At 46.1% G+C, this 22,259-nt stretch overlaps 1 protein-coding gene across 2 annotated transcripts in view; it reads right to left on the bottom strand.

Annotated features, from left to right (window-relative positions):
- The window catches only part of SIK3 (SIK family kinase 3), a 171,431-nt gene extending 151,956 nt beyond the window's left edge, over window positions 1-19,475 (bottom strand). The window contains exon 1 of one of the 2 annotated variants that reach the window (XM_056544368.1): window positions 19,206-19,475. In XM_056544368.1, the coding sequence (XP_056400343.1) occupies window positions 19,206-19,358 (153 nt within the window). In that variant the 5' untranslated portion in view covers window positions 19,359-19,475. Of the gene's footprint in view, window positions 1-18,789; window positions 18,929-19,205 lie in introns of those variants that run through there. The other variant, XM_056544370.1, reaches the window with a different exon arrangement.
- Window positions 19,476-22,259: the final 2,784 nt, after the last annotated feature.

The raw sequence follows: 22,259 nt of genomic DNA, 5'->3' as shown, positions 1-22,259 counted from the left end.
AAAGGGAAAAAGCCTACTAGAGCTTTACTAAACAGCACAGGTCTAATGCTAGATTATGTACTTCAGGTCCTTCACTCTAAGGACCATGCAGACTTTAGGGATTTACCAGAGACAATTCATTGAAGGCTTAGAACAATTTCCCAAGCAGTTGACCTCTAGCTGTTGCAAAAATGAAGGCACACTGGTTGGGATACACTGGACTAGCCACAGTAGGTTAAAGGGGTATTCCGGCTTTAGACATTTTATCCCTTCTCCAAAGGATAGGGGATAAGATGTCTGATCGCGGAGGGCCCTCGCGATCAGGGATAAAGGCCCCCTGCTATCTCCCTACAGCACCCACTTTATGTGCGGAGCTGCGTCTCCAGGCTCAGAGACCGGAAGTTTCCGGGACTAGAGACGTCACGCCCCTCCATTCATGTTTATGTCTCCTATAGACATGAAGGGAGGGGGCGTGACATGACATCACGATGGAGGCGGAGTTACGTCAAGTCTCCAGTCCCGAAAACTTCCGGTTTCCGAGCCTGGAGACGCAGCTCCGCACAATGCTGTTGCTGCAGGGAGATCGCAGGGGGATTGGATAGGGGATAAAATATCTTAAACCAGAATACCCCTTTAAGTTAATCCATACCAGAATATGGGATTCCCTTTCTTATTACCTCATATTGATGCCTGTAGAGAAAGGTCTCAATGACGGAAGGTCCTGGTAAGGGTATCATCTCTGGAAGTGGCATGATCAATACATGAAGGATGACTGTCTACACAATGTGTAATATGAAAAATATATAACGTCATAGGAAGAAATGGAAGGAATGCATTCCCCACACAAATGTGCTGTTCATCTGCGCCATTTCTTTATTGGTAAAACTTGATTGCGTGGTGTACAGCTAGATCAGCGGAATACAGCAAAGGATGCGGGTGCTCGTGCAGGGGAGGAGAAAACAGATGACAGGCTGTTTCACGTCACTAGAACGTTTCTTCCAGTCTAGTTTTCCAACAGGTGAGCTGTGCTTGTATGTGGAATACAAAATTAGGGACGTGTACATGTTAAAAATAAAGTAGCACAAAGAAATGCACTTTTTACCTGAATACATAACCTGTGCTACAGAAATGAAGAGAGATCGTTCCGCTCATTTAGTCCAAGCGGACAGAAAGCCTTAGGACAGCTGATCCATGCAGCTTCTCTGTTCAATAATAGGCGATCACGATCAATTCCCATCTCTGTAGGTTCCAAACGTTCTATTCCTGCAAATTATACTACTTTCCAGCCTGAACTTCATGCATGTGGTTTATAAACATTGTGGCTCCGGTTAGGGTTCTTAATGAATATAAATGTTCATGGATTTGTGTGTATAAATTCCTTATAGTTTTCCCTATATAAAAATAACCACATACAAGACAATAAACAACATGCGTCATTTTGCAGGTTATGAACTGACGGACTTGTATCTCATTACAGCCTAATGTGAATAGTGGTTTGGCTGAAAAAGAAATAAGAACTTTCTGGACTGTAAAATCATTATCCGCATATATAGAATGCAACAGCTTGCCACGCCGGCTAAGAGTATTCAAATCAGCCTCTCAATTTTTGGACTACAAGGATTTCGTTTCCAAGTGGAAAAATGAACACATCAACCATTCCATGAATTTACAAAAATCAGTATTGGGAAAAAAAAAACTGTAAAGATTATGAATTGGTTACTACACAGCTATATAAGAGTTAAGAACACATGTACCAGAAGCTTTCTAAAAAACTTGGACATTACCGTATTTTTCGCCGTATAAGACGCACTTTTTCTTATACGGCGAATACACCCCTATCGCGGCGGTCCCTGCGGCCATCAACGGCCGGGACCCGCGGGTAATACAGGACATCACCGATCGCGGTGTTGCCCTGTATTAACCCTTCAGACGCGGCGATCAAAGCTGACCGCCGCGTCTGAAGGGAAAATGACACTAACCCGGCTGTTCAGTCGGGCTGTTCGGGACTGTCGCGATTTCACCACGGCCGTCCCGAACAGCCCAACTGAATAGCCAGGTTAGTGCTTACAGGACACCGTGAGGGACCTTACCTGCCTCCTCGGTGTCTTCTCCGTTCAGGGATCCCCTGTATGGCCGGCGCTCTCCTTCCTCGTTATCACGTCGTTGCGTACGTGCGTCGGTGTGCGTAACGACGTGATGGCGGCGACGGAGAGCGAGGATACCCGGACGGCAGCAGAGACATTCAGCAGCAGGCCGGCAGCAGAGCGACGGGGACACGGCGACAGCGATGGAGCGACATCCAGGGCAGCGGTGACGGGTCCGGAGCGGCGGGGACACGTGAGTATTACCTCCTATGCAGTGGTCTTCAATCTGCAGACCTCCAGATGTTGCAAAACTACAACTCCCAGCATGCCCGGACAGCCAACGGCTGTCCGGGCATGCTGGGAGTTGTAGTTTTGCAACATCTGGAGGTCCGCCGGTTGAAGACCACTATTGGGTTCAAAATCTTAAATTTTTTAGATTTTGCACCTAAAAATAGGGTGCGTCTTATACGCCGGTGCGTCCTATAGGGCGAAAAATACGGTAAGTTGTTAAAAATGCAAGAGGAGATAAAAGTGTCTAAATGTGATAAGTTTGTCCGTGATAGACAAGATTACGAAAATGACCAGATCTTCCAGTGGGCACAACCGCGATCCTACAAAAATCAAGGAAAGAATAAAAAACCGCAGGAGTGACTACATGACTACATAATCTGACCGCATTGCCTCAGAAGATTGTGGGGGAGATTTATCAAAACCTGTCCAGACGAAAAGTTGCCCAGTAGCCCATAGCAACCAATCTGCTTTCTTCCTTCATTTTTAACGAGGCATCTGTAAAATGAAAGAAGCGATCTGATTGGTTGCTATGGGCAACTTTTTCTTTGCACAAGTTTTGATAAATCTCCCCCTATATGAGAGAGAATCCAAGTGCATCTCCCCAACAACCACCGGGAAGAAAAGCCCCTTTAGAAGGCGCACAAGGAGATCAAAGAGGAAAAGAAGCCCTACCCCCATGGATGCAATCCAAGAACACAAAAACTAGACCATGTCTATCAGCCTTGGCTAAAGGATTGAATTTTGGCATCACAGAAACTCATGTCACTTAACAGATTTAACTGTGTACAGAAAACTCTCCAAAACCCTACCAATAAAACTATTGAAAAACTATTTTTTTCTAACTAAAGTTGCTAATAGGGGTATGAGAAGTACTAAAACTGTAGATCGACTGATTCCAAATGCCCCTAAGCTGTCAAAAATGGTACTTCGTACCGGAGGTACATAAGTTGCAGTCCAAACCGCCAGGCCGCCCCATCGTGGCGGGGATTGGGTCTGCGACTGAACCCCTATCGGTTTATGTAGAGTGCCTAATTTCACCTCTGCTACCTGGGATTCCTTCCTTTCTAAAAGAAAAAAAAAAAAAACAACACTGGAGAATTGACCACCGCCCTCCAAGGTTGTGTGTGGCAGGATTCTTACAGTCTGGCGTCTATAGACGTGGAGAGCCTGTATCACCCGCATCCCTCATGATGCTGGTCCACTACAGGTAAATCTCCCAATTTTGTTGAGTTCATTTCTGAGGCAGTTGAGATTATCCTGACAAAATACATTTGTCTATGATGGACAATGCTACATGCAAGCCCGGGGTACCGCAATGGGTACCACCTTAGATTTCCTTGACGTGCGTATATTCATTAAAGACTGCACAATTAATACTACAGGGTACAGAAAGAACATCATGAAAAATTCCATCCTGCATTACGCAACTTCCCACCCCAAACATGACGAGATGCCATAACTTACAGCCAGATCCTCTGCCTGAAGAGGATCAACAATGATCCTGCGTTGTATGCGCAACAGGCTGAGGAACTGACTGATCATTTAATGCAACGCGGTTACCCCAAAACGATAATTACAAAAGCAGCAGAGAGCTAAAAATGTGAACTGTGTAGAATTGCTTAAACATAAGAAAAAAAACTGAAGGAAGAGAGATTTGTATTCGCTTTCGGGAATTCACCTATGAACAGAGCAATAAAATCAGCAATACATAAAAAGTGGTCCATGATGGAAAGCAATAAAGACCTCCAAAACATAGCTAAATTAACACCTATCATAACACACAGAAAAACAACTACAATAGGCAGTTTTATTAAAAACCTAGTTAAAAAAAAAAAAAGTCTAAAAACAAAAAAACATGGTTGGATCGTACAGCGCCCAAAGGAAACTACACTTGGAAACTGCTCATGTTGCCAGAACAATATGGCCAAACCACTATTCACATTAGGCTGTAAAGAGATACAAGTCCGTCAGTTCATAACCTGCAAAATGACGCATGTTGTTTATTGTCTTGTATGTGGTTATTTTTATATAGGGAAAACTATAAGGAATTTATACACACAAATCCATGAACATTTATATTCATTAAGAACCCTAACTGGAGCTACAATGTTTATAAACCACATGCATGAAGTACAGGCTGGAAACCCTGCAGTAGTATCATTTGCAGGAATAGAACGTTTGGAACCTACAGAGATGGGAATTGATCGTGATCGCCTATTATTGAACAGAGAAGCTGCATGGATCAGCTGTCCTAAGGCTTTAGGTCCGCTTGGACTAAATGAGCGGAACGATCTCTCTTGATTTCTGTAGCACAGGTTATGTATTCAAGTAAAAAGTGCATTTCTTTGTGCTACTTTGTTTTTAACATGTACTCGCCCCTAATTTTGTATTCCACATACAAGCACAGCTCACCTGTTGGAAAACTAGACCGGAAGAAACGTTCTAGTGACGTGAAACAGCCTGTCATCTGTTTTTCTCCTCCCCTGCACGAGCACCCGCATCCTTTGCTGTATTCCGCTGATCTAGCTGTACACCACGCAATCAAGTTTTCCCAATAAAGAAATGGCGCAGATGAACAGCACATTTGTGTGGGGAATGCATTCCTTCCATTTCTTCCTATGAAGTTAGCATTGGACTATGTATACGTCTGAATAGCACCCCACATGAGAAGCGGCACTTCAATAGCTCCTAGTGAGAACGTCGGGGCCAGCAGTACCTAGTGAGCTCCCTCTTCTACTTTACTCACATGAAAAATATAAGCGCCACATGGATCTAGCATAAATACACATGGTGTACTTTTGTATGAATTTGGTCTCATAACCATCAACATCACCAATTTTCCAAAATAGTGGAGTTCAAATGGTTCTTTGGAACTGCGGCTGTGAAGAACAGCAGAGGTGCTGGCACACCACTGATCCGCTCAGCTATTGGTAGACTATCCTGTGGATGGGCTATCAATTAATTTTTCCTGTAAAACCCTAACCTATTTTGCTGCATACTATCTGCAGATGATTTTGCTACCCAATGAAGTCTATGGATAGTAAAATCAGCAGAAGATCCTGTACTTGTGAGCGTACCCTTAGGGTAGGGTCACACAGAGGGCATCCGCAGCATATTTCACACTGCGGATGCACCGACAGCAGTCACAAGAGCGAGCTCCCTGCTGCGGGTGGGTAGCTGTGTGTGTCCTGTGGTAATGACCGATTTCCTGCTGTAGACAGTACCTGCTCCTAGCAGATGCGCAGTGGAAAATCCGCCACTATGAGAGGACACACAGGGCTACCCGGCTGCAGCAGGAAGATCACATTATGCTGTGTGATCCTACCCCAAGGGTATGTTCACACGTACGCAGATTTGATATGCAGGATTTTGTGCTGCAGATGTCAATGTTAACTAAATGACTGAGCGCAGCTTTTAATCTGCAGTTACAAATCTTGTGCATCAAATCTGCGCAGGATCCTGTATGTGTGGAGGTACCCTTACAGTGAATCTGTCAGCAGAAAACCATGGGGTGCAAATAAACACATCGTTAGATACGGCTAATCGCCAAGATTTTGGGCATTTATTTATCTCAATAGCCTTCTCATCACAGAGTTATATGCTTATTTTAATATGTTAATGAGATTTAAGTCCACAGCAAGAGCCCGGGATTAGCCAGTCCACCTTCCCTTTTTCACCGTCTCTGTGCCCACTGTCAAAGAGGAGGGGTAGGCACATTTAAAGTGTGCACAGAAGTGGTGACAAAAAGCATATGGGCTGCCTACTGCTGGGCACTTAACCCCTTAACGACGCAGGATGTATATTTATGTCCTGCGCCGGCTCCCGCGATATGAATCCCGCATCATATCGCGTCGGTCCCGGCGCTCATCAACGGCCGGGACCCGCGGCTAATACCACACATCACCGATCGCGGCAATGTGCGATATTAACCCTTTAGAAGTGGCGGTCAAAGCTGACCGCCGCTTCTAAAGTGAAAGTGACCCGGCTGCTCAGTCGGGCTGTTCTGGACCGCCGCGGTGAAATCACGGCGTCCCGAACAGCTGACAGGACACCGGGAGGGCCCTTACCTGCCTCCTCGGTGTCCGATCGGCGAATGACTGCTCCGTGCCTGAGATCCAGGCAGGAGCAGTCAAGCGCCGATAACGCTGATCACAGGCGTGTTAATACACGCCAGTGATCAGCATAGGAGATCAGTGTGTGCAGTGTTATAGGTCCCTATGGGACCTATAACACTGCAAAAAATAAATAAAAAAAAAAGTGTTATAGAGGTCATTTAACCCCTTCCCTAATAAAAATTTGACTCACCCCCCTTTTCTCATAAAAAAAAATATAACCATGTAAAAAAAAAAAAATAAATAAACATATGTGGTATCGCCGCGTGCGTAAATGTCCTAACTATAAAAATATATCATTAATTAAACCGCACGGTCAATGGCGTACGCACAAAAAAATTCCAAAGTCAAAAAAAGCGCATTTTTGGTCACTTTTTAAACCATTAAAAAAATGAATAAAAAGTGATCAAAAAGTCCAATCAAAACAAAAATTATACCGATAAAAACTTCAGATCACGGCACAAAAAATGAGTCCTCATACCGCCCTTTATGTGGAAAAATAAAAAAGTTAAAGCGTTCAGAAGATGACATTTTTAAACGTATAAATTTTCCTGCATGTAGTTATGATTTTTTCCAGAAGTGCGACAAAATCAAACCTATTTAAGTAGGGTATCATTTTAACCGTATGGACCTACAGAATAATAAGGTGTAATTTTTACCGAAATATGCACTGCGTAGAAACGGAAGCCCCCAAAAGTTACAAAATGGCGTTTTTTCTTCGATTTTGTCGCACAATTATTTTTTTTTCCGTTTCGCCGTGCATTTTTGGGTAAAATGACTAATGTCACTGCAAAGTAGAATTGGCGATGCAAAATATAAGCCATAATATGGATTTTTAGGTGGAAAATTGAAAGGGTTATGATTTTTAAGGTAAGGAGGAAAAAACGAAAGTGCAAAAACGGAAAAACCCTGAGTCCTTAAGGGGTTTAAGTCTCATTTCCAAATGAATGGTACGGTCACACGTAGAGAATACGCAGCATATTTCACGCTGTGCAAAATCCGCTGCACAACGGGAAATATGTTGCCTGTGAGCAGACACACAGGCTTACCTGTAGCAGCCCTGTGTGTGCAGTGAGGTTTTGATTGGTGAAAAATGCACCCTCTTGACTGATGCTGGCCCCCTATAAACCTCACTGCATACACAGGGCTGTTGCAGGGAAGTCCTGTGTGCCTGCTCATAGGTGAATATGCAGCATATTTACTGCTGCGCAGAGCATTTCTTGCTTAGGTAAGATGGTTTGAACCTTCTTGCATATCCACAAAAGTTGCAAAAAAAAGTGCTTAGGCAGATGTGCAACATTTTGTGCGCCAGGGGTAAGCAAAAAAAAAAAAAATCTAAATGCAGTGATAAATCTCCCCCTTAATCTCACAAGCGACAAGCCTTCTTTATCACAAGAACTGTGAATTTAAGGAAGAGTTTACCTCAGAAATTGATCACAGTGGGAATGATCGAGGGCTTCAAAAAAGGCATCGTTACATTCTTAGAATTAAAGTGTACCCGTCAGATTCAACAAAAATTTTTTTTTTTAAATGTATCACTCAGTACCTAATCCTGACCATGTGCATCTAATTTTTATGTGTCCAGCACCTTTATTTTTTATTACACTTTTAATTTAGCTCACTGATTATGAATTCCTCTCAAAGGAAGGGGGTGTGGCCTCACTGTGCAGGTCTCCGCCCCCTCCCTCTGTATGCTGTCTGCTCACATCTCCCCTAGCATTAGCAAAACTATAACTCCCAGCTTGTCCTCATTGACAGTAGTGGGACACAAGCTGATTTTTCCTCCAGCTCTGAGCCCTGCACTCACAGTTGTCAATCAAAGAAGTGTGTCCATGACATAGTTGATGATGCATGGACACAGCAGGACTAGTATGTGTCCAAGCAGGCAGGGGGGGGCAGTTTTTTGACTGGCTTTTTCAGTATGAAAAACTGCTGTCCGGGCATGCTGGGTGTTGTAGTTTTGCAACATCTGGAGGTCCACAGATGGAGACCACTGTCCTAAAAGATAGAACTAGCCTGCATTAATATATGCCAAGACAGAATCCGCACGTTACCTCCAGTCAAGTGAATGTAATGAAATCTCTTGATTCCTGCATGTTAGAGCTGCCTCCGAACAGGGTCACTTTTGCTTCTACAAAGCAGACACTGAGTGATACTTCCTCTTAGGAATAGAGCGTTTTCCATTTACTTCTCAGAAATTCCTTCAGCAATGGGGCTAATTGTTCTCCAGAGAGTAACTGGGGTGCATTAAATCACTGCAAAAATGAATGGCTCTGTCATTGTTTGTCATCTATTCTCACTGATACTTCACCAAAATCCCCACTTTTAGACCCAGGCACTGTTAACCTGAGGACATATTAAAAGGATTTTTTTTTTTCGGCCCATTTCATGCACACTCATCCTATAATGCCATCTGTTTAATGATGGTTGCCTCTATACATTACTGTACCTGGGTCATGTGACCAGTATTCAGCTCAAATCCCTCCTGGCAGCTCAAAAACCCAACCAGCTTCAGCTCTATGCTGCTTCTACTATCTCTATGGGATCAGAATATATAGCAGTTATTCCACTGAGGCCATGTTCAAACATTGTTTTTGCCGTGAATTTCCCAAAATCATGGCAAAAATTGAGCTGCAATTGCACAAATCACAGTTAAAACATGTCCTTTTTACTGCGATTTAGGGGGAAAAAATTTACTTTGAAAAGAAAATACATGTTATGTGAACTGACACTAACTCACTTATGAGTCTCAGCAATTTAAACGGGTACTCCGGTACAGTTTGTTCAAAACAATGAGCAGCGAACGCTGAAGCCGGGAGCTCGTGATGTCATAGCCCCGCCCCCTCAATGCCAGTCTATAGGAGGGGTGTGACAGACTCTCATTGAGGGGGCGGGAAGTCATCACACCCACACCTGCCACATCAGCTAAAACTGGTAAACACAAGGCATACACAAGAACCTCTACATAACTCTCTAATAGCAGCATGTGCTGAACTATATAGGCTAAATATTTTTAAAAATTACCAGACTGCGTCTTTTACCACAACTCCAGCTTGGAGCCAAGAGCTATTTAAAGGGGTACTCCGGTGGAAAACTTTTTTTTGTTTATTTTAATTAACTGATGCCAGAAAGTTAAACAGATTTGTAAGTTACTTCTATTAAAAAAAAAATCTTACTCCTTTCTAGTACTTATTAGCTGCTGAATACTACAGAGGAAATTCTTTTCTTTTTGGAACACGGAGCTCTCTGCTGACATCATGACCACAGTGCTCTCTGCTGACATCTCGGTCCATTTTAGGAACTGACCAGAGCAGCATATGTTTGCTATGGGGATTTTCTCCTACTCTGGACCGTTCCTAAAATGGACAGAGATGTCAGCAGAGAGCTCTGTGTTTCAAACGGAAAAGAATTTCCACTGTAGTATTCAGCAGCTAATAAGTACAGGAAGGATTAAGATTTTTTTAATAGAAGTAATTTACAAATCTGTTTAACTTTCTGGCACCAGTTGATTTAAAAAGTTTTTCACTGGAGTACCCCTTTAAGATAAGCAGAATAAAACTTTACATGGCACATAACCCGATGTACTTAGAAAGCAAACTCCAAATGCTGGAAGCTCTAGGACAGAAATATGCCGGAGGTGCTTTATGGTATTTACACCTTGTAAATATTTAGTAAGGAATCATATGACAAATAAACAAGTCAAGATCCATTCATGTAACCTGCTTATGAAGCCACTGGATCAAGGATCCTATTTCTCCGAGCCTTGTAAGAAGCAGAGGGTCCACATGAAGGTTTTCCTGGAGACTAAGTGCATCTGCAGTTGTTGGTGGGACCGACCGACTGCTAGGTCCTCACCGCCCGACTGCTAGGTCCTCACCGCCCGACTGCTAGGTCCTCACCGCCCGACTGCTAGGTCCTCACCGCCCGACTGCTAGGTCCTCACCGCCCGACTGCTAGGTCCTCACCGCCCGACTGCTAGGTCCTCACCGCCCGACTGCTAGGTCCTCACCGCCCGACTGCTAGGTCCTCACCGCCCGACTGCTAGGTCCTCACCGCCCGACTGCTAGGTCCTCACCGCCCGACTGCTAGGTCCTCACCGCCCGACTGCTAGGTCCTCACCGCCCGACTGCTAGGTCCTCACCGCCCGACTGCTAGGTCCTCACCGCCCGACTGCTAGGTCCTCACCGCCCGACTGCTAGGTCCTCACCGCCCGACTGCTAGGTCCTCACCGGCCGACTGCTAGGTCCTCACCGGCCGACTGCTAGGTCCTCACCGGCCGACTGCTAGGTCCTCACCGGCCGACTGCTAGGTCCTCACCGGCCGACTGCTAGGTCCTCACCGGCCGACTGCTAGGTCCTCACCGGCCGACTGCTAGGTCCTCACCGCCCGACTGCTAGGTCCTCACCGGCCGACTGCTAGGTCCTCACCGGCCGACTGCTAGGTCCTCACCGGCCGACTGCTAGGTCCTCACCGGCCGACTGCTAGGTCCTCACCGGCCGACTGCTAGGTCCTCACCGGCCGACTGCTAGGTCCTCACCGGCCGACTGCTAGGTCCTCACCGCCCGACTGCTAGGTCCTCACCGCCCGACTGCTAGGTCCTCACCGCCCGACTGCTAGGTCCTCACCTCCTCACCGCCCGACTGCTAGGTCCTCACCGGCCGACTGCCAGGTCCTCACCTCCTCACCGGCCGACTGCCAGGTCCTCACCTCCTCACCGGCCGACTGCTAGGTCCTCACCGGCCGACTGCTAGGTCCTCACCGGCCGACTGCTAGGTCCTCACCGGCCGACTGCTAGGTCCTCACCGGCCGACTGCTAGGTCCTCACCGGCCGACTGCTAGGTCCTCACCGGCCGACTGCTAGGTCCTCACCGGCCGACTGCTAGGTCCTCACCGGCCGACTGCTAGGTCCTCACCGGCCGACTGCTAGGTCCTCACCGGCCGACTGCTAGGTCCTCACCGGCCGACTGCTAGGTCCTCACCGGCCGACTGCTAGGTCCTCACCGGCCGACTGCTAGGTCCTCACCGGCCGACTGCTAGGTCCTCACCGGCCGACTGCTAGGTCCTCACCGGCCGACTGCTAGGTCCTCACCGGCCGACTGCTAGGTCCTCACCGGCCGACTGCTAGGTCCTCACCGGCCGACTGCTAGGTCCTCACCGGCCGACTGCTAGGTCCTCACCGGCCGACTGCTAGGTCCTCACCGGCCGACTGCTAGGTCCTCACCGGCCGACTGCTAGGTCCTCACCGGCCGACTGCTAGGTCCTCACCGGCCGACTGCTATGTCCTCACCGGCCGACTGCTATGTCCTCACCGGCCGACTGCTATGTCCTCACCGGCCGACTGCTGTGTCCTCACCGGCCGATTGCTGTGTCCTCACCGGCCGATTGCTGTGTCCTCACCGGCCGATTGCTGTGTCCTCACCGGCCGATTGCTGTGTCCTCACCGGCCGATTGCTGTGTCCTCACCGGCCGACTGCTGTGTCCTCACCGGCCGATTGCTATGTCCTCACCGGCCGGTCTTTTATATGGGATAATTACACAGCAATGACTGCACTGCAGATTGGCCAAAGAGATACGAAGGGAGATTTATCAAAACCTGAACAGAGGAAAAGTTGACCTGTTGCCAATAGCAACCAGATTGCCTCTTCAATTTTTTGAAAAGGCATCTGAAAAATTAAAAAAGCAAATGTTTGGTTGCTATGGGCAACTGTTCAACTTTTCCTCTGCACAGGTTGTGATAAATCTCCCCAATGGTGACTTTAAATAAATCCGATGACTTCTCCAATGCATTGTTCTTTCATTGGCATCCGCTGATCTTTCATCCCCCTGCTCCCGCCAGAATCTGTGTGTAAGCTTCACCAATTCATGTTTCTAATACGTGGGAAACATTTCCTCTAACGCTAGATGAACAGTCAACGACCATCTTTTTAATCTTCCACATTTAGTAAGATTTAGATTTTTTGCACATGGCAAACACATACCTAAGTGCTGATACATCCAAAACACAAGCTAAAAGTACACAAATATGACTACCAGAGCGAGCGGATTCCTGGAAGCCACCTAGATGATGTCTGTAGCTCTAAAAACTGCTTATAGTGCAATTATTGGATACATTTTAGTCAGAGGAAAGGATTCAGCACATAATGACTGACCACCGGGGGTCCTGAAAGCCTTTGTTTACCATGCAGCAACAATGACATACTCCTATATACCTGCGACTGCTGCAACAATGACATACTCCTATATACCTGCAACTGCTGCAACAATGACATACTCCTATATACCTGCAACTGCTGCAACAATGACATACCCCTATATACCTGCAACTGCTGCAACAATGACATACGCCTATATACCTGCGACTGCTGCAACAATGACATACTCCTATATACCTGCGACTGCTGCAACAATGACATACCCCTATATACCTACAACTGCTGCAACAATGACATACCCCTATATACCTGCAACTGCTGCAACAATGACATACCCCTATATACCTGCAACTGCTGCAACAATGACATACGCCTATATACCTGCGACTGCTGCAACAATGACATACCCCTATATACCTGCAACTGCTGCAACAATGACATACCCCTATATACCTGCAACTGCTGCAACAATGACATACCCCTATATACCTGCAACTGCTGCAACAATGACATACCCCTATATACCTGCGACTGCTGCAACAATGACATACCCCTATATGCCTGCAACTGCTGCAACAATGACATACCCCTATATACCTGCAACTGCTGCAACAATGACATACCCCTATATACCTGCGACTGCTGCAACAATGACATACACCTCTGTACCTGCAGCGATGACATACCCCTCTATACCTGCAGCGATGACATACCCCTCTATACCTGCAGCGATGACATACCCCTCTATACCTGCAGCGATGACATACCCCTCTATACCTGCAGCGATGACATACCCCTCTATACCTGCAGCGGTGACATACCCCTCTATACCTGCGACTGCTGCAGCGATTACATACCCCTCTATACCTGCGACTGCTGCAGCGATGACATACCCCTCTATACCTGCGACTGCTGCAGCAATGACATACCCCTCTATACCTGCGACTGCTGCAACAATGACATACCCCTATATACCTGCGACTGCTGCAACAATGACATACCCCTATATACCTGCAACTGCTGCAACAATGACATACCCCTATATACCTGCGACTGCTGCAACAATGACATACCCCTATATACCTGCGACTGCTGCAACAATGACAAACCCCTATATACCTGCGACTGCTGCAGCGATTACATACCCCTCTATACCTGCGACTGCTGCAACAATGACATACCCCTATATACCTGCAACTGCTGCAACAATGACATACCCCTATATACCTGCGACTGCTGCAGCGATGGCATACCCCTCTATACCTGTGACTGCTGCAACGATGACATACCCCTATATACCTGCGACTGCTGCAACAATGACATACCCCTATATACCTGCGACTGTTGCAGCTATGACATACCCCTATATACCTGCGACTGTTGCAGCTATGACATACCCCTATATACCTGCGGCTGCTGCAACAATGACATACCCCTAAATACCTGCGACTGCTGCAGCTATGACATACCCCTATATAGCTGCGACTGCTGCAACAATGACATACCCCTATATACCTGCGACTGCTGCAACAATGACATACCCCTATATATCTGCGACTGCTGCAACAATGACATACCCCTATATACCTGCGACTTCTGCAACAATGACATACCCCTATATACCTGCGACTGCTGCAACAATGACATGCCCCTATATACCTGCAACTGCTGCAACAATTACATACCCCTATATACCTGCGACTGCTGCAACAATGACATACCCCTATATAGCTGCGACTGCTGCAGCTATGACATACCCCTATATACCTGCGACTGCTGCAGCTATGACATACCCCTATATACCTGCAACTGCTGCAACAATGACATACCCCTATATACCTGCGACTGCTGCAACAATGACATACCCCTATATACCTGCGACTTCTGCAACAATGACATACCCCTATATACCTGCAACTGCTGCAACAATGACATGCCCCTATATACCTGCAACTGCTGCAACAATTACATACCCCTATATACCTGCGACTGCTGCAACAATGACATACCCCTATATAGCTGCGACTGCTGCAGCTATGACATACCCCTATATACCTGCGACTGCTGCAGCTATGACATACCCCTATACACATGCGACTGCTGCAGCTATGACATACCCCTATATACCTGCGACTGCTGCAACAATGACATACCCCTATATACCTGCAACTGCTGCAACAATGACATACCCCTATATACCTGCGACTGCTGCAACAATGACATGCCCCTATATACCTGCAACTGCTGCAACAATTACAAACCCCTATATACCTGCGACTGCTGCAACAATGACATACCCCTATATAGCTGCGACTGCTGCAGCTATGACATACCCCTATATACCTGCGACTGCTGCAGCTATGACATACCCCTATACACATGCGACTGCTGCAGCTATGACATACCCCTATACACATGCGACTGCTGCAGCTATGACATACCCCTATATACCTGCGACTGCTGCAACAATGACATACCCCTATATACCTGCGACTGCTGCAACAATGACATACCCCTATATACCTGCGACTGCTGCAACAATGACATACCCCTATATACCTGCGACTTCTGCAACAATGACATACCCCTATATACCTGCAACTGCTGCAACAATGACATGCCCCTATATACCTGCAACTGCTGCAACAATTACATACCCCTATATACCTGCGACTGCTGCAACAATGACATACCCCTATATAGCTGCGACTGCTGCAGCTATGACATACCCCTATATACCTGCGACTGCTGCAGCTATGACATACCCCTATACACATGCGACTGCTGCAGCTATGACATACCCCTATATACCTGCAACTGCTGCAACAATGACATACCCCTATATACCTGCGACTGCTGCAACAATGACATGCCCCTATATACCTGCAACTGCTGCAACAATTACATACCCCTATATACCTGCGACTGCTGCAACAATGACATACCCCTATATAGCTGCGACTGCTGCAGCTATGACATACCCCTATATACCTGCGACTGCTGCAGCTATGACATACCCCTATACACATGCGACTGCTGCAGCTATGACATACCCCTATACACATGCGACTGCTGCAGCTATGACATACCCCTATATACCTGCGACTGCTGCAACAATGACATACCCCTATATACCTGCGACTGCTGCAGCTATGACATACCCCTATATAGCTGCGACTTCTGCAACAATGACATACCCGTTTATACCTGCGACTGCTGCAGCTATGACATACCCCTATACACATGCGACTGCTGCAGCTATGACATACCCCTATACACATGCGACTGCTGCAGCTATGACATACCCCTATAGACATGCGACTGCTGCAGCTATGACATACCCCTATAGACATGCGACTGCTGAAGCGATTACTTACCCCTATATACCTGCGAATGCTGCAATCACTGGTTCCGGTGGTCTTGTATCATATACCACTAGGACCAGTTACATGTATACCGGACTATATCAATGCTGCAGAATGGTAAACAAAGAGTGGTGGGGACCAACAGAGCGGTTGTGGATTGATCAGGTAAGTATTCCTAAGGTTCTCCAGTTCTTTAATGGTATTTTACCTTATCTCTAGGGCAGTGGTTTCCAAAATCTGTCCCTCCACATGTTGCAAAACTACGACTCCCGAGCATGCAGTATACCAATGTGTACCGCGCAATGTTTCACTTCACCTTTGGTGGCGCTGTAGGGATACTGAACTTTGACTGCCAGGTTTCCCCACAGATTATTAATAGACACACTGGATTGAGAACATCAAATCTCACATTCACATTGGAAAGGTAAGGGAAGAGTAGAGCAGAAATGGGTTCATCAGGATCCTCAGATGAGAAGCTCTATTTATTATACCACCAAATATCATCCAGAATCTTTACGAAAACTTCCAATTGCTGGAGAAAACAGATGACCACAAGGCCCATCCCTGTATACAGCCAGATAGGGCCCAGCACACAGGATGAGATATAGGATTAGAGCCACACAGCCCAGGATGTAGTCCGGTCCACACTATTATTCCACAATTTTGCGCACTGACCCATCCCCTGTGCCCAGGTAGACCCCATCCTGTCCTCTATTATCAGTGGTTCCCAACCTTTTTTTGCTTGAGTTCCGCTTGACAGCTTATTTTCCCCCATATTAGGCTCCTTTCACACTGACGTTTGTACCCAACAGTGTAAGTTAGAAAGATAGCAGGAAAAAATATTTGTGTCTTTTTCTCCCGCTATCATAATGAGACTTATAACGGAAGTTAGAGGAATCCCATTCAAGAGAATGGGATCCTCTTTGCCCGTTATAACTCCCGTTTAGCTCCGTTACAATAACGGACATTGATGACAGCCAAATTAGAAAAAAAAAGCCATTAACGTCCGTTTATAACGGAGCAACAGTATAGTGTGAAAGGAGCCTAGGAGACATGTTTGTAACTGATATAGTTGCTGTTATTTCAAATGTATACGCTTTTCTTTACTCCATTTCTCTCCCCGGGCCCCCCGCCGCTCTCCCCATCTCCCCGGGCCCCCTGCCGTTCTCCCCGGGCCCCCTGCTCCTCTCCCCATCTCCCCGGGCCCCCCGCCGCTCTCCCCATCTCCCCGGGCCCCCCCCGCCCCATCTCCCCGGGCCCCCCCCGCCCCTCTCCCCATCTCCCCGGGCCCCCTGCTGCTCAAAAGGATTGGGGATAAGACGTCTGATCGCGGATGTCCTGCCGCTGGGGACCCCTGCAATCTGTTATTCAGCACCCACCTTTGCGAGCTCTCCACAGCGCTGGAGGCTTAGAGTGTGTATCGTGACGTCACGACTCTGCCCCCATGTGACGTCACGCCACCTCCCATAGACTTGCATTGAGGGGGCGGGGCGTGATGTCACATGGAGGCAGAGTCATGACATCACAATACTCCGGCCCGGTGGTCGTCACGCTGCACACTCTGAGCCTCCAGGGCTGTGGAAAGCTCGCAAAGGAGGTCAGACATCTTATCCACTATCCATTGGATAGGGGATAAGATGTATTCGGGACAAAGTACCCCTTTAAGATTTCTCCCAGCCAAGACCTGTCACCACAGAACCTGCCAGGCAAACATTTCAGGCTACTTTCTGCAGCACAATGCCCACCTCTTTACAAACTCCCAAAGTATATTGCCCCACACTGTAAGTGTTCACTTTGTGCCCCCATATAGTAGTAGGCAGACTCCCCTCTGTGACCTATATAGTTGTAAGCCCCCTCACTGCCCCTGCAGTCCAGGGATCTACTACTATGGACCATGGCGGTCTGGAGGAGCACCAGAGCTGATGGAGTAGTGACCTGATGCCCACACTTCTCTGCTGTCCTACTGTCCTGACCCTCTGGGCAGTGACATAAGCTACAGCCGCCATTATAGTGCTTTTTACCCGCATACCCCGAGGATAACCTCTGGGGGTACACGTACCACAGGTTGGGAACCGCTGCTCTATACACTATCACTAGGGATGAGCGAACTTACAGTAAATTCGATTCGTCACGAACTTCTCGGCTCGGCAGTTGATGACTTTTCCTGCATAAATGAGTTCAGCTTTCAGGTGCTCCGGTGGCTGGAAAAGGTGGATACAGTCCTAGGAAAGAGTCTCCAGCCCACAGGAAAACCTGAAAGCTGAACTAATTTATGCAGGATAAGTCATCAACTGCCGAGCCGAGAAGTTGGTGACGAATCGAATTTACTGTAAATTCGCTCATCTCTAACTATCACAGCCAAAGGGATGTTGTACTGTCATAGACATTAGGACGATAATCAGTAAATCTGTCTTCGTTGTCCATAGCAACCATCCAGCCGAGCCTTCATTTTGCCGGGGCTTGTTGACATAAAGCTAGGCACAGAATGGTTGCTATGGGCAACAAGACAGGTCCGTTTTCAATTATCTCCATTCCACCAAAATGTGTGTTGGCACTGGAGACGTATTACAGTAAACCAGTGTTTCCCAACAAGTGTGCCTCCAGCTATTGCAAAACTACAACTACCAGCATGCCCGGACAGCCGTTGGCTGTCCGGGCATGCTGGGAGTTGTAGTTTTGCAACAGCTGGAGGCACACTGCTTGGGAATAAAAGGAGTAGACAGAAACAAGTAGGGGAGGGCAGTCATACAGTGGTGCCCCACCAACCCCCACATAAGACATCACTGCCCTTCTATGCCAGTCATACCCTTGTCTCTGATCACCACCTTCCATGTGTATGGGGGCTGTAGACCACCAGCACTGTATACAGGAGACTGCTAGGTGTATACACGGTATATACAGATGACACTGCGCCTCCACTGCTGCAGGTGCCATCCAGGTGCCCACACTGTCACAACCCGCTCCAAGTGACTGACAGTACCCGGGGTCCTCTGGGGAAGGCACGAACTACATGGCACCATTCTCCCCCTTGGAATCCCCCGGTTGTTTCCCACATGAATCGGCCTGAGGAGGGCGCCCTCCTGCCCAGCTCCAGGTTTTCCCCGCTTCCCATAGCCCAAGCCTTGCTCACCCCCGTCCCCCAGGCTGCTTGTCCCCCGCCTGCCCCTCCAATGGTTTCACCCGCTCGGCGCCCCCCGTGTCACTCAGCACCGTCCCGGTTACCTTTGCCCGTGTCACGATGTGCGTGGCCAGTTTAACCACCGCGAAGTTGCCCTTGCCGATTGTCCTCTCTATTTCGTAGTATCCAATCCTAGCCGGGGCTGAGCGGTGCGGCGGGAGTTGGGTCCCGGTACCCCCGGGCACAGTAGCCGCCATCTTGTGCGAGGAGTCCCGGTCTGACCGGCGGACACCGCGGCCTGACGTCACGGGGCGGAGCCAATCGACGACAGCTTTAGGGTAGGCGGGAGCAAATGAAGCCAGGACGGAGCTGGTGGAGGAGGAGGGAACGTGGGAAAGAGGATGGGCGGGGCGTGTGAGAGAGGAGGGCGGGGCGTGTGAGAGAGGAGGGCGTGGCGTGTGAGAGAGGAGGGCGGGGCATCTGAGAGAGGTGGGCGGAGCGATGGTCCAGGAATCATACACTGACAAATCCTAAAGGTGTAGAGCTGTAGTAATAGTACTGAGAGGAGACTGCTGTGTACTATACATGTATACTGCATATATGTGTGATTATATGTATAATACTGAGAGGAGACTGCTGTGTACTATACATGTATACTGCATATATGTGTGATTATATGTATAATACTGAGAGGAGACTGCTGTGTACTATACATGTATACTGCATATATGTGTGATTATATGTATAATACTGAGAGGAGACTGCTGTGTACTATACATGTATACTGCATATATGTGTGATTATATGTATAATACTGAGAGGAGACTGCTGTGTACTATACATGTATACTGCATATATGTGTGATTATATGTATAATACTGAGAGGAGACTGCTGTGTACTATACATGTATACTGCATATATGTGTGATTATATGTATAATACTGAGAGGAGACTGCTGTGTACTATACATGTATACTGCATATATGTGTGATTATATGTATAATACTGAGAGGAGACTGCTGTGTACTATACATGTATACCGCATATATGTGTGATTATATGTATAATACTGAGAGGAGACTGCTGTGTACTATACATGTATACTGCATATATGTGTGATTATATGTATAATACTGAGAGGAGACTGCTGTGTACTATACATGTATACTGCATATATGTGTGATTATATGTATAATACTGAGAGGAGACTGCTGTGTACTATACATGTATACTGGATATATGTGTGATTATATGTATAATACTGAGAGGAGACTGCTGTGTACTATACATGTATACTGGATATATGTGTGATTATATGTATAATACTGAGAGGAGACTGCTGTGTACTATACATGTATACTGCATATATGTGTGATTATATGTATAATACTGAGAGGAGACTGCTGTGTACTATACATGTATACTGGATATATGTGTGATTATATGTATAATACTGAGAGGAGACTGCTGTGTACTATACATGTATACTGGATATATGTGTGATTATATGTATAATACTGAGAGGAGACTGCTGTGTACTATACATGTATACTGCATATATGTGTGATTATATGTATAATACTGAGAGGAGACTGCTGTGTACTATACATTTATACTGCATATATGTGTGATTATATGTATAATACTGAGAGGAGACTGCTGTGTACTATACATGTATACTGCATATATGTGTGATTATATGTATAATACTGAGAGGAGACTGCTGTGTACTATACATGTATACTGCATATATGTGTGATTATATGTATAATACTGAGAGGAGACTGCTGTGTACTATACATGTATACTGCATATATGTGTGATTATATGTATAATACTGAGAAGAGACTGCTGTGTACTATACATGTATACTGCATATATGTGTGATTATATGTATAATACTGAGAGGAGACTGCTGTGTACTATACATGTATACTGCATATATGTGTGATTATATGTATAATACTGAGAGGAGACTGCTGTGTACTATACATTTATACTGCATATATGTGTGATTATATGTATAATACTGAGAGGAGACTGCTGTGTACTATACATGTATACTGCATATATGTGTGATTATATGTATAATACTGAGAGGAGACTGCTGTGTACTATACATGTATACTGCATATATGTGTGATTATATGTATAATACTGAGAGGAGACTGCTGTGTACTATACATGTATACTGCATATATGTGTGATTATATGTATAATACTGAGAGGAGACTGCTGTGTACTATACATGTATACTGCATATATGTGTGATTATATGTATAATACTGAGAGGAGACTGCTGTGTACTATACATGTATACTGCATATATGTGTGATTATATGTATAATACTGAGAGGAGACTGCTGTGTACTATACATGTATACTGCATATATGTGTGATTATATGTATAATACTGAACCTGAGAGGAGACTGCTGTGTACTATACATGTATACTGCATATATGTGTGATTATATGTATAATACTGAGAGGAGACTGCTGTGTACTATACATGTATACTGCATATATGTGTGATTATATGTATAATACTGAACCTGAGAGGAGACTGCTGTGAACTATACATGTATACTGCATATATGTATGATTATATGTATAATACTGAACCTGAGAGGAGACTGCTGTGTACTATACATGTATACTGCATATATGTGTGATTATATGTATAATACTGAGAGGAGACTGCTGTGTACTATACATGTATACTGCATATATGTGTGATTATATGTATAATACTGAGAGGAGATTGCTGTGTACTATACATGTATACTGCATATATGTGTGATTATATGTATAATACTGAGAGGAGACTGCTGTGTACTATACATGTATACTGCATATATGTGTGATTATATGTATAATACTGAGAGGAGACTGCTGTGTACTATACATGTATACTGCATATATGTGTGATTATAGTGGGTATTTTACTTACCGTAATTCTACTTTCCTCGAGTCCCGAAGGCAGCACAGAAGGGATATTCTTAGTTCGCCATCCCAAATCAGGACCATCCCCTAGAATAAAACTCATTAACATAATTACTGGGCTGGGCCAGAGGCCCTATATAGGTACCCAGGACATACTGCACCTTGTGTAATAAAATAGACCGATAGACTGCAAAACAAACTTATTTATTGGGT

This window comes from Hyla sarda, chromosome 10, assembly GCF_029499605.1.
Source record: "Hyla sarda isolate aHylSar1 chromosome 10, aHylSar1.hap1, whole genome shotgun sequence".
In the NCBI taxonomy this organism is placed as follows: Eukaryota; Metazoa; Chordata; class Amphibia; order Anura; family Hylidae; genus Hyla; species Hyla sarda.
The sequence above is the reverse complement of the archived record's forward strand: the minus strand, read 5'-3'. Positions and strand labels throughout refer to the sequence as shown.